The 14,233-nt window shown below is 43.2% G+C and overlaps 1 protein-coding gene across 3 annotated transcripts in view; it reads left to right on the forward strand.

Moving 5' to 3' along the window:
• Positions 1-1,068: 1,068 nt before the first annotated feature.
• Positions 1,069-14,233, forward strand: part of LOC149081227 (aldehyde dehydrogenase family 3 member B2-like) — a 39,367-nt gene continuing 26,202 nt past the window's right edge. The window contains exons 1-2 of one of the 3 annotated variants that reach the window (XM_089238058.1): positions 1,069-1,208; positions 12,248-12,287. In XM_089238058.1, coding sequence (XP_089094184.1) covers positions 12,270-12,287 — 18 coding nt within the window. In that variant the 5' untranslated portion in view covers positions 1,069-1,208; positions 12,248-12,269. Of the gene's footprint in view, positions 1,209-6,957; positions 7,296-12,247; positions 12,288-14,233 lie in introns of those variants that run through there. The other 2 variants (XM_089238056.1, XM_089238059.1) reach the window with 2 other exon arrangements.

The following is a 14,233-nucleotide window of genomic DNA, read 5'->3' on the forward strand; positions in this document are numbered from 1 at the left end:
TTGTAATTCAAATTCAATGTGTTGTCAAGTCTTCCTTTCCGATGGTCATGGGGGGGGGGCGGGGGGGGGCATCCCAGCGTCAAAGGTGAAGCCGACTGATCTAATGTATTTGCGTATACAGTGGGACTTCGGTTAACGAGCTTAATCGCAAACTTACCCTTTTGTTGCGTGACTTTTTAAAAAGAGTGTCTTGCGGAATGCGGAATGCGAGGATTTTGTGCCGAGTCCTGCCCTCAGGGCTATTACAGCGGCTTACAAAAGAGTGTCTTATCCAATGGCACTATTGCTTTTGCTTCCTTTTTCAAGATTTCCGGGAAATGGGCAGTGTTCATTGGACAGATTCATTGCTCGCACCCTGCAACAGCTTTATTTGGATGGTTCTTTTCTTGTTACACAGATTCCCACATTCTACACATCTCTCTAACCTCGTTTTATATGTGAGAGAGAAACTTCTCCTTACTTCTCTCTCTTCCTCAGAAGATACCGTCCATGGACTCTTGCTGGTGCGTGCAAAAGATATCCATCTCATATTATCTACCGTCAACACCTACACATTTTTCACCACCAGTTCTCGAATGCCATCCTCATGCACCTCTAGTCCATGGTCTTCCCCCAAGCACACAATCTCATCGACAAGTAGTGGCTCCTATTCACGAGCTAGCCCCCACCCCCCTCAAAGTCACGCTCAGTAATGCAAATCAGCCTACAGTTTTCTCCAAGCAGAACTCTGAAAAAAAAACTTCATGCGCATGTACGCATGGCTATCATATCGTAAATATTCACACTCGCGCACGTGTGTGTGTTCATTTTCCGAGTGAGTCACGCTTACCGGAGACATTAGAGGAAGAATGTTGCCCACAATTCCATAACGACGAACATTAAAATAATTATCGATTATGTCCAGTTGCTTCCCCCCTTAATAAAACGACATATAAATCGCTTTCAATCAATATGGAGCTTTCGTACACGACTATTTCACGATAGATTATTAAAAGGTCGTTATATCCCCAAGGTGATTACGAACCGACTTTTGAGTGATAAAAACGACTAAATACGAAAATAATAGTTACTTCCTGGTCGCATTCATCATCTGAAGACACTGTAGACACACACAACGGACAAGAAAGAAAGAAGGAAAAGAGGGCGGTATATTGAGTTCCTCGGGGTGGACTGACTCAGGTGATGACTGACTCCACACCGAAAAGTCAGTAAGTAGTATATATGCGCTTTTTTGAAATGATGATCGAAATTTTTTTATGAGAGAATTCTCTCAGGAAGTTTATAGAATAGAGTGTCGTGTGTTCAATTGAAGCCGTGTTATGAATTTTTTTTATGAGTTGAATACTAGCTATAATACCCGGCGCTCTGCCCGGGTTTTATTCGATTCAGGGGCGGCTTAAGCGAGGGTGCAAGGGGGCGCGGTGCATCCGGGCGGCAGGTTGTAAAGAGCGGCAGCGTAGACTTTAGTTAAGACCCCCCAAAATTTAACGCAGTAAAAATTCACATGACGTCACGATTTTGAGCCATACTTCGACAACGGAAACGTTGGGGGAAAATAGACAGGGCCTCTGACCGCAATTACCGGAAACAAGAATGTAAGCTATCGGGGCGACTCGAGACAAAATCGGTACCCGCGCGGAACTTTTGGGCGTCCTGCCCAGAGCCGCAACTAGATGCTTGGTCACCCGAGGCAAGCGCGCGCATTTTGACGCCCCCACCCCTCTAATGTTGAAGAGGTTTCAAAATGAAATTCGCGCTCCCTCGGGCCCAGCGCCAGGGACACGAGACCCACCTGCTCTCCCCCTCCTAGTTGCGGCCTTAGTACTGCCTATTTTCGCCCCCTTGGCCCCTACATCCTGCGTTAGGGCCCCTGGGCTGGAATCTTTCGAGGAATCCAAGCCAGACTTTCCATGAGTGCCCCTTCTACAGTTAATTTAGTGTGAAAAAAAAGGAAATATTATAAGGATTTAGTCCCGGGCTCTCAAGCTGGAGCCCTGTCAGGCCTACCCTTGGGGGGGGGGGTGATGTCTCTTTCTCACAAATTAACCAAACGATTCCTAACAAAAAACATTTTTTTTCGCCCTTTCATCTCGGATTTTGCGCCCCTCCAGGGCATTTCATTTCATACCGTGCACCTCCCAGGCTTTATCGACCATTGCCAATCTTAGCCATTTCCCCCGGGGGGGGGCTGGGCGGTGTCGGGTGCTTTATTATGCATATAAAATACATTACATTATTTAAAAAAAAGGTATATATAGATTTAAATATTTCTATTATACAAAATTTATATCGGTGCCCCTCCAGAGCAAATAGAAAACATTTTCTTTCGTTTTTTTCGGCCAATGGAACTTTTTTTTTACTCATTCACCTCTGATTTAGCACCCCCTTTTGAATGGCGCCCCGTGCGGCCGCAATGGGTCGTATGGCCAAGCGCCACCCCTATACTCTATCACAAGGGGCAAGTGTGCATTTCGGTTCCTTCAGCCATGGTCCCCACGGGACTGACAGGGCGCGGAACAATTCTCATAATTTTTTTTAGCCTTTTTCACGGCATAAATTAATTACAGAAGGGCCCGTGAGAAGTGTCACTGAGGGGCCCATAAAATATCCCAGCCTAGGGTCCTTGAGTAAATTCTACAATAGTCAAATGAAAAATGCTGCTTCTCATTTGTCCGGACCCTGGAGTACCAGAAATATCTTTTTTTAATATAAAAATAACCTCGTTATATATCATCTTTATAATATAAGTGATCTTGCATTATTAAGAATGGTAAAATATTCTGAAAAAATAAAAAGATACTTTAAAAGCGGGACTATGGTCACGCACATTTTGCACGTTGAACAATGATGTGTGCGGCTTTCTTCTGAAAAAAATCAGGTTTATTTCTACGTCTGAAGCCCTGTCGGCTTCCTGCCTGGGTCGCCATTAGGGGCGGCATATGAGACTTCGCGGCAGGTAAGCTCGAGCCGCCCCTACTTCAATTGCTGGGAGGGTTAAAAAAGTGACAAACCATTACAAAGGCATATAACTATTCGAGGATGATGCCACTCGCCGCTATCCATACGAGGGTTTTTTAACAGCTGGCTGCTGATGTGAAGATATGTTTAGGAAAGAGAGAAAAATTCAGCTGCCCTTGTGCGGGGAACCGGACCCGCGTCCTTTTACTTTGCGGGTGAACGCGCTATACCACTGGACTACAAAGGCAACGAAAATCTCAATCTTTAAAAATCTCAATCTGTTAAAAACCTCTGTGTGGATAGCGAAGGGAATAGAAGGAACAGGGAATGTAGGTAGCGACTTATCCGAGTGACATCATCCTCGGATAAGTCGCCATCTGCTGGCAGTGTCAGCAATTGTGAGCTTCGGCCTGAGTTAGTTCAGACCGTCCATGTACGGTCCCCTTCAGTGCACACGAGCTCCAAGGAAAGATTGTGATATTCGTTGCCTCTGTGGTCTTGTGCGTTCACCCGGAAAGTGAAAGGTCGTGGGTTCGATTCCCCGCAGGGGAGGAGTTACATTTTCTCTCTCTCCAAAATATATCTACGCATCAGCCAGCTGTTAAAAACCTTCGTATATAAACTATTATACATTAGAGCCCCGTTCATGGGAAATAGAAAAGCGGGTTTACAAGAATTTTCACCTATGACTGCTCCCCATTTCTTTTTAACGGCTTTCAAGCTTTAGCGGTAACATATATATAGATTGGTGTACCTGTTACCGCTAAAGCTCGAAAGCCGTTAATGTGCACATTACTTAGCTAATCTGCAGATTAACTGATTTGCTCCTAGACGTTAATGTACACATCACCTGGGCTAATCTACAGATTAACTGATTTGCTCCTAGACGTTAATGTGCACATTACCTGGGCTAATCTGCAGATTAACTGATTTGCTCCTAGACGCTAATGTACACATTACCTAGCTAATCTGCAGATTAACTGATTTGCTCCTAGACGTTAATGTACACATTACCTAGCTAATCTGCAGATTAACTGATTTGCTCCTAGACGTTAATGTACACATCACCTAGCTAATCTGCCAGATTAACTGATTTGTTCCTAGACGTTAATGTGCACATCACCTAGCTAATCTGCAGATTAACTGATTTGCTCCTAGACGCTAATGTACACATCACCTGGGCTAATCTGCAGATTAACTGATTTGCTCCTAGACGCTAATGTGCACATTACCTGGGCTAATCTGCAGATTAACTGATTTGCTCCTAGACGCTAATGTACACATTACCTAGCTAATCTGCAGATTAACTGATTTGCTCCTAGACGCTAATGTACACATTACCTAGCTAATCTGCAGATTAACTGATTTGCTCCTAGACGTTAATGTACACATTACCTAGCTAATCTGCAGATTAACTGATTTGCTCCTAGACGCTAATGTACACATTACCTAGCTAATCTGCAGATTAACTGATTTGCTCCTAGACGTTAATGTACACATCACCTAGCTAATCTGCCAGATTAACTGATTTGTTCCTAGACGTTAATGTGCACATTACCTAGCTAATCTGCAGATTAACTGATTTGCTCCTAGACGCTAATGTGCACATTACCTAGCTAATCTGCAGATTAACAGATTTGCTCCTAGACGTTAATGTACACATTACCTAGCTAATCTGCAGATTAACTGATTTGCTCCTAGACGTTAATGTACACATCACCTGGGCTAATCTGCGGGTTAACTGATTTGATACCTATATAATCTGTAGAATAACTGATTTCTGCACTTTAGCAGTAACTACCTGTAAGTGGCCTTCATCTCATGAACCGTCCGTCGTAAGGTATCGTTTCAGTTTTAAAAAAAGTTCAAAAGACGTTGAAAAATTACCCTGTACTAGTTTTAAGAATGGAAAACAGTGTGTAACAAGATAAAAAAAAATTAAATTTTTATGTTTGTTCTAAGGGGTCATTTAAATATTACGTTTCCTATATTAATTTGTTCAAATCTGCCGGATAGGTGTGTGAAATGAATGAAATATATTTTTATAGCATCTTGTTAATATTATACCGTCACAAAAAATATCCGATTAAAATTCAATTAATCAGTCGATTGATTAATCGATTAAAAATTTTTGATTAACCAGTTGAAAATTTTAATCGATTCCGAGCCCTATTAGAAACCGACCCATAAATCATTTACATTTCCGTTCAGTTTTAGGAAATGAATTGCAAAAAAGACGGGTTTTCCTAGGAATAGGTTTGTTGCGCAGCGTGAACCGAATTAGACCATTTCGCGCCGGCAGAAACGTGTTACATAATTACGCTACGCATTTGTGTTTTCCTAGCGTGGCGCATCAGATCAGGGCGGCTGTATTGTAGTATATGGCCTGGGCGGCCCTTGCGATCGAAAATAAATCGCGTCTCTCAGATGTAGGATCGCCAATTCGCATTGATAAATGCAGGAGCTGTACACTCTGAATCACAAAGGGCAAAGAAGCAAGCAATGTGATTTGTAATAGAGATATGTGTCTTCATGTAAAGTTTGTTTTGCTGCTTTTCAACAGTAGTGTGTCATTCATTCGTTATTATTTGTTTATTGAGTTTTTCCCCCCTTCACATTTTATATCAATCCAATCGAATCCCGTTTTAACGAATACCGTTATAGCGAAAATCTCGTTTAGAACCAACATGTTTCTAATTCCACCCAGATCAGTTTACGTTAGAACAAAATACAAAAACCTGGAATTTTGTTATAAAGAAGTGATTTCTCCGGTCTCTTGGATTTCGTTATAACGGGATTCGACTGTATTCAGTGAGACCTACAGAGTGTGAGCAGGCATGCGATTGACCGAACGAGTGACCCACAGAACGTCAGTAAGCGTGGAATGACCTACAGAGCGAGGGACCAGATCAGTGAGTGATCTAAGAATGTGTACAAGTATGTGAGTAACAAAAACATTTTTGCAAGCATTTGAGTGACCAAAACAGTGTGCAATCATGTGAATGACTGAAAGAGCGACTTAGAGAGATACCTTCCCCCGGGCCAGGGTGTACTTGCAGGAGTGGGGAGGAGGCCAAGTGGGGGTGGCGAATTCAGAGAAAGAGTAGTCAAGAAAACTAGACTAGAATGGGAGAATGGCGGCAAAACCTTAAATGCGTCTCTGACTCACACACTGTTAAGTACATAATATAATTAATATAACTACAATAAAATCCGGAACCTCCCTTTCCCCCAGCAATCTATAATTACCCGTACATTTGTTTGCAACGTGCTGTAAACGCGGGGGGAAAAAACACGTCACGCGCTCATTAGCGAACAATTCCACATTGTTTCCTTTCTCGAACATTCCCATTGTTCTTACATATTTAAATCCAGTGATCAAGAAAACAGATAAAATACGAAAAATGGGCATTAACAGTTTCAAACGCCCCCGATTCAATTAACGCACGACCAGCAAATTATTATTATCATTATTATTATTTCTTAAACACGCTTTAGTGACACAAACAAAGCAAAACAAATTTCTTCACGAACTGAAAAAAAAGTTGTGATAATAATTCACGTCGTTTTTTTCATTGGGTCAATAATTTTCGTTTTTCTTTTTCACAAATTATCTCTAATTAACATTCGACAAAAACAACAACAACAACAACTGATATACCTCTCACTTTTTTTGTTTGAATTCTCTCTTTTTTTCCGACCGCCATCGCGATATCACATAACTAGTATATGACTAGTTATTATTGTTATGAGTTTTACGGGGGGGGGGGGGAGAGAGTCGTTCAGTGAGATTAGAATCCCCCCTTTATGCTGCCATTTTCTTTTTCTGTCTTTTCTTTTTTCATTGGCCTCGAATCTGGGTCTGGGGCATTTACGGGAATTGGGGCCGTTGGCCCTTTCTCATCAGTGTGAGAGTGTTGGTTCGGTTTCTTTTTTTCTCTATTCCCCCTCCCCCCCCCCTCTTCTTGTATTATAGACTTACTTTTGGCCACCACCATCAGAAAAATAAGGAGGTCAGAGCCGTATCAACGTAACCTGTCTTCCACCACCACCACGCCATACCCTTTCATACTTCATTACATAGCGTTATAACGCATTTTTTTATTCGTAATAGTCGCGCGTAACCAAGTTATGGGGACGTTTTTCCTGCACAAGGAAAAGTTGGTTTTGGTCTCTGTGTAAGATCCATCCATCCATACGAAAGCGATGGTGGCTTATATTGCAGGTTGCTGCTGCTACTGCTGTTGTTGCCACTAATTTCAAAATTAATTCTAATTGTTTTGGTTTTTTTTTGTTGTTGTTGTTGGAGAATAAGGAATTTTTAAAAAAACTGAAAGGTAAGAAAATTTAATTTTTTAAAAAATTTATTGAATTTAAATTTTTTGCAAAAGAGAGTGTTTGTTAAGATCACATATGGAGTTTTTACTGAATGCATGGTATTGCTATGTCAATGTGTCAAACGAACCCGTTTCGATTGTTTGCGTTGGTACCGCTACCATGAGTGCGTGAAGTTTTCTGCGTGCGGGATATATTTCGCTCCAGGATTACTTTTGCGGGTTATACTTTGTACCAGGATTATACTTTTCCCGGGTTATATTTTGTCTCATCGTATGTCTGTAGAGGCGGGGCGGCAAAACGTATTGGTATATTCTACCTCAGGATTACTCTTTTGTTCGTTATATTTTAGTGCAGGACTACTCTTTTGCGGGTCATATTTTGTTCCAGGATTACTCTTTTGTGGGTTATATTTTAGTGCAGGACTACTCTTTTACGGGTCATATTTTGTTCCAGGATTACTCTTTTGTGGGTTATATTTTGTTCCAGGACTACTCTTTAGTGGGTCATACTTTGTTCCAGGATTACTCTTTTGCACGTTATATTTTGTTCCAGGACCACTCTTTTGCGGGTCATATTTTGTTCCAGGATTACTCTTTGCACGTTATATTTTGTTCCAGGATTACTTTTTGAACATTATATTTTGTTCCAGGATTACTCTTTTGCTTGTCATATTTTGTTCTTTTGCATGCTATATTTTATTCCAGGCATATCTTTTGAGGGCTGTATTTTGTCCCACCGTATGCCTGTAGAGGCGGGGTGGCAAAATGTATTGGTATGTTTCGTCCCAGAATTACTCTTTTGCGTGTCATATTTCCCCAGAATTATTTGCGCATTATATCGGATCGGGATTCAAACCCAGACCTACATAGCCGAAGACTAGCCAATCGACAACCAGGCAGAAAAGAATTATTTTTCAATGGTTCTATTTCACTCCAAGGTTATTTTAGCAATAAAGCCGTAGCAAAATGACCCCGAAGGATTCCCCTCCCTAAATGTAAAAGGGTGACTAATATATATGGAATCACGTGGATAAATTACTGCATGCACTGTCAGTTTCGTTTTCCATTTCGAAAGAAATCTCTGGCTACGGCCTTGTTTTGCGGGTCATATTTCACTCCAGAATTACTTTTGCGGGAGATTTTCTGTGTTTCAGGATTACTCTTTTGGGTGGGGGGGGGGAGGGTTATATGCCGTTCTCTCCAGGATTATTCTTTTGCTGGTCGTATTGTGTTCCCAGGATTTCTATTTTTGCGGGTCATATGCCGCTCCAAGATTACTTTTCTCGCCTTGATTACTTCTGTAGGTTAAAATGGGATTGGTGCTCGATATTGGCTTTCTTACGGGGAAAAAAATCTCCTTCCTTTAAGGAACATTTAAAAAATTTCTATTCACTTTAGGCACTCAATTTTTTTTTTTCCTCAAATACTGCGGATGTTTTTATACAATTTAACACGAGCATTTGGGATTTCAATTATGGTCATTTTTCTCGAATTTTAACTTCAAAAACATGCAACTTTTTTTCAAAAAATCACCAAAATTTACCCATATTTTGTGCTGCCATAAATTTTTTTTTAATAATTTTAATAAAAATTCCTCGCGTTAATGTACGTAACACCATAGCGTTGGGGCCACACAAAGTTTTAAGACATTTGAATGAGTGGTGTTCGAAAAAATGTTCCTTATTTAACAAAAAACTTAGTTTTGAGAACAGAGCATTTTAGTGGAAATAATTAGCATGTGTAATGCCTGCCAGCAGTTTGTATCAAAATATTTTTAAAATATTTCGAGTGCAGGGTCATCATTTGATCATTTTTTGTCGCACGATGGTCATTTTCTGCAATCGAGGGCTAATTAGACCGGGACCTACGATTTATTGCCGAAACCGAACGGCAGGCTTGTTTTTATACTACTCTCTGCGGTAGCAATTTTTTCTGTGGTCATATGTCGCCGTTTCTGTTCTACCCCTGTATCACGAAAGTTTTCTGACAAGGACGAACCGGTTATCGAACTCGCGACACCTCTAAACATCCTTTGGTACTTCAGGCGAGCATCTTATCGACTTGGGCTATATACCGCGCCCGTTTTTGATTAAATAACAAATTCAAGAAAACTTCGACTAAAAACCGGGCCATTTTTCAGAAAGATTTGGACGGTTAAAAAAATCGGGACTATCCCGCAAAATATAGGACAAAATGTGAGACGTATAGTCATACCATTCACAACGACTAGTTTTTTTTTTTTTTTTTTTTAGCAATTTGTGATATCATCCCTCACAACAGCGAGCTCTAGATTAGCCCACGCTCCCAGCCTTTCATGTTCATCTCCGCCTATGAAATCCGTAACGGCGCCGACTCGCAGAATCGGAAGCCAGCTTGCACTATGTTTATTACCTTCTTCCTTTTGCCTTCCTTGGTATGTCGAGGTGCCAAAGTACGGCTGTCGCACTGCATACCCTCTCTATATGTTTATTACCCTTAAGCTCGGTTTTCCTAGGATCAGGCTTTTTGCGCCGCGTGAGAGAGAACCGAATCGAACCATTTCGGTTGCAGAAACGTGTTACGTAATCGCGCTACGCGTTTGTGTTTTCTTAGCTTGGCGCATCGGCTCAGGGCGGCTATATATAGTGTATGGCCCTGACATCAGCTATTTTGTCGTATGCATGCTCCAGTTTGAAGGAAAGGGTAAGAAAAAACGCAATCAAAATGAAAAGGTAGGCGAAGCGCGTGGCGCACGACGCATTTGACTCCTTCAGCAGCAATCTGACAATCACGCCCGACGTAAAGAGCTGGCGTGAGGCTTGTTGCGCTCTGTAGTCGTACCTTATTATACTTATTGGTGAGTGGATGGCGTGTCGCGCTAGGCGATTCACGTTGCACGCGGCACAGAAAACCTTTTCCAAGGAAAACCCTGCTTAGCGAAGATTTTTTCTGACGTTTTTCTGCCTCGACTGAAGAACATTTTAGATGATATGGATGCATATGCGCTAACATAAAACGGCAGCGCCGTTATGTAAATATTTTCGTGCCAATCAAAATGAATCCGCCGAGTGTAAAAAACTTTCGTTCTTTCCTTCAGAACTGTCCAACCGGAAATGCATAGAAAAAAAATCCACAGTCTTGAGAGAAAGAGAAAAGTTGCTAGCATCCTGCAAACAGAATGCTTTTGCGAATCGCATTGGTTGCGCGTGTGCGTTTGATGCGTGTATTGAAACGTATGATAAGATCGACGTACCCAGCGTATGTAAAGAAGACGGCAGGGCCGTCTTAGGGCCGTATTCACCGACATGGTTTAAACTGTAGTCACAATTTTTGGAAACGAGATGAACATAGATTGGTTAAAAAAACCTGAATTTAACCAATCCGTGTCGATCTCTTATCAAAAAATTGTGACTACAGTTTAAACCATGTCGGCGAATACGGCCCTTAAGAGTATCATGGGCCTCCATGGCCAAGTAAGTTTTCTCAGGCCCTACCTGGTTAAAAATGTTTGCCTACAAAAACTTAAATGCTTATTCTCAAAAATTTCAATCAGATGTCGTTTTCGTTAGGCTTCCCCCGGGCCCATGCGTTAAAACGGCACTGTAGGTACTGACGGGGGGAGCACGACCGAGATTCTTGTGGCATTCGAAACAGATTTGGTCAGGCTCGTAAGTGGATGAGGCTATTGCAGGCACGGATCCAGGACGATGTGACGGGAGGAGGGGGGGGGGGGACGAATTTTGTATGTTCGTTTGAGATTGTCCTGTATTTTACAGGACAGACGAATTTTCCCATTTTATTTGGGTCTAGGGAGAGGCGGTCGTACCCATCGCCCCTCCCCTCTAGATCCGCACCTGAGCCAAGGCAGACATCTCCAGCTACGAATGGAGCAGAGACAGGCACGTGGAGTAGACGCAGGTATCTTCAGCCACGAATGAAGTGGAGGTAGACATCTTCAGCTGCTGAATAGATATCGATCCAGCGTGTATCCGGCCTTTTTGTGTAGGTGCATCAGATCATCCCGTATTTCACGGGACAGACTAAATTTTCTCCATATTATTCGGCTCTTAAGAGGGGCGATCACTACCCCCCCCCCCTGGATCCGCGCTTGGGCTATTGTAGGAAGACTGGGGCACGAGCGGATGTAGGCTATTTAAAAAACGTGGGGGGGGGGTGATAATATCACTGAAAGTGTGTACAGTGAACGGGAGTGGGGGGAAGGCGACAATTATCCACGTCCGTCCTACCACCCATGCCATATATAATACAGTATTTTCAGTGAACGAGGGAGGGGGCAACGAGATCACCTATATCACTCCTCCCCCTCTGTATCCGACTGGGCTAGCATATGGTGTTTGTTGACGTATAATATCATCGGATAAAACGTATAGTCGGGTAGACCATGGCTGATTACGCTAATTTCTCTTCCGACCTTGCCTCTTAAATAGTCTCTCGCCTCATTTATGAACCTTACTATCCCTCTCATGATGTTCAGACAATACAGTGTCATCCGGCGATGAATCTTTGCTAGTATATGTCAGTATTTCTAGTGATTTAAGGAAAGTGTATAAAACGGATCTTTTTCCTTTCATGCTCGTGTTTTAGGGGCCATTCAAGTATTACGTAAGCAGATTTTTAGCCATTTTTGACCCCCTTCCCGCCCCCCCCCCCTCGTCAGCAAAACACTGATCCCCCTTCCCAGCAAAGTTTCGTCAACAGCTTAGAATATATCATATCTTCAAAAAGGGTGATTGATGACGTAAGCAACCTTCAAACCCCCCTCCCCCTTGTCATCAAAAGTCAGCAAATCCTAAACCCCCTTCGATGCTGACGTAATACTTGAATGACCCCTTAGGAAATTTAATTAGTTCATCGAAATTATGACATTTCTTATTGTTATTCATCATGAATAATTTTCTTATTTTGTGATTAATCTGAGTTGTTTTTTTTATTTCCATCCTGTGATTTTTCAGGAAAGCAAACAAGACATAAGAAATGCAGGACTTCTCGCAGGTGAGTTGCTGCTGCTCAGTATTTTACCAAAGTTCAGAGAACTTCCCCCTTTTTGTCCCCCTGGCGGTCCAAAACCGTGGGGTCAGGTTTACTTTCAGTATTGTTTTATAACCACTGAAGTTTTCCTGTTTTTGTGCAGGAAATGGGAGTTCGGAAATTTCGCCTGTCCCGAATGTATGAGTGGCTGAGTAAAGACCGAAACACACTACACTGACGTGCAGGGCCTGAAAAACCAGACACACTCCTACATTACTATTCCTATGGAACCTCTAACTCAGGGGTTCTCAACCTGTGCTCAGCGGGGCCCCTTTGGGCTCCGTGTGCACCTTCCAGGGGTTCCGCGGCGACTCGAGGAAAACAATATAAATCAGTAAATTTGATAGATAAAACAAGGTTCTGCCATAAAAATTACGTACAAAAATGGGCTCCTCGAGTCAAACAGAGTTTCGTCATAGAAATTATATAGGGGCCGTTCAAGTATTACGTAAGCAAATTTTTAGCCATTTTTGACCTCCCCCCCCCCCCGCATTGTCAGCAAAATTTCGTCATCAGCTCTGCCCCCGAATCCAACTCATATTTTCATATAAAGGGTGGTTGATGACGTAAGCATTATCCAAACCCCCCCCCCTGTCATCAAAAGTCAGCAAATCGGAAACCCCCCCCCACCCCATCGATGATGACGTAATACTTGAACGGCCCCATACTGGATAGGGCTCAAAAAAGGTCGAGAACCATTGCTCTAACGTATAGGGGAGTGTGCTGGGGAGCATCCCAAGAATCCCAGAGGTGAATCCACCACCATCACTACCCCATCGGCTCCCCACAGTTCGCACCCATCAGCGTTCCACGCCGGAACAGCCCCCCCCCAATCAGCCAAGCCTGAGAAAGGGCAAGTCCCCCAGGCCACTCATGCCACCGGCGCAAACCACCCGGAAATGAAACACGGAGGGCCATCTATTGAGCTTAACTAAAATACCAAGGTCCTTTCCCCCGAGAGCAGAAGACAAAAGAAACATGGGCAGGCGCGGACTGACCACGCATCGCCAGTGATTCACAAGAACGACGTGCAGGGCTGCAACTGTAGGTGCTTGGTCACCTGGTGGGACAAGTGCGCATTTTGACGCCCCTTTGTAATGTTGAAGAACAGGTGTCAGAATGAAATTGGCGCCCTCTCGGGTCTAGCGCCCGGGGCACGAGACCCGCTTGCCCCCCCCCCCCCCAGTTGCTGACGTGATGTGGAATTCCCACGTCACAGAATTTCCACGAATCTATTCACAACGTCTCTAACGTGACATGGAATCACGTCACGTCAGTGTTTCGGCCTATTAGTGACGGACTGTGTCAGGGGCCGGATTAATTCATATGAAAGCCCTAAGAACTCAAGTAATTTTGGTGCCCCCTACCCTACCCTTTACCGCTTAGCAGTGCCGTCTTAACGCATGGGTCCACCCATGGTCCGGCCTCAAGAGGAAAATGAGAGGAAGTTGAATTTTTGGAGAATTTTCCAGGTACGGCCTCAGAAAAATCACTTGGTCCGGGGCCTATGATGCTCTTAAGACGGCCCTGTCGCTTAGCCCTGGGTCTCATGGCAATTGTATCTGTTTACAATTTTCGAGAGTAAGTATGTGAAGTGTTAAGCGCAGGTATTTTTTAGAAAAATAAATTTGCCCGGGGCCCTTGATGCTACGGCTCGGTAGACTCAAGTGCCAGCAGGGAGGCATCGTGAAATTCGATCTGGTAATAAATTGGTTGGGGTGGGGGGTGGGGGGGGGGTGGCTCAGAAAAATTTGTTTAGGGGGAGGGGGGGCCGTTGCCCCCTCCTGGCTTTTGAAAATACACTAAAAATGGTATATATATAAAGTATATATACATACATTGAGTACATGTGCTTTGCCCCCCCCCCGGAAAATGTTTGGCCCCCCCTTGGAAAATGTTGCCCCCCCCCC

This window comes from Pholcus phalangioides, unplaced genomic scaffold, assembly GCF_987345545.1.
Source record: "Pholcus phalangioides strain wild (caught in Gottingen) unplaced genomic scaffold, Ppha-v1.0 ptg000010l_1, whole genome shotgun sequence".
In the NCBI taxonomy this organism is placed as follows: Eukaryota; Metazoa; Arthropoda; class Arachnida; order Araneae; family Pholcidae; genus Pholcus; species Pholcus phalangioides.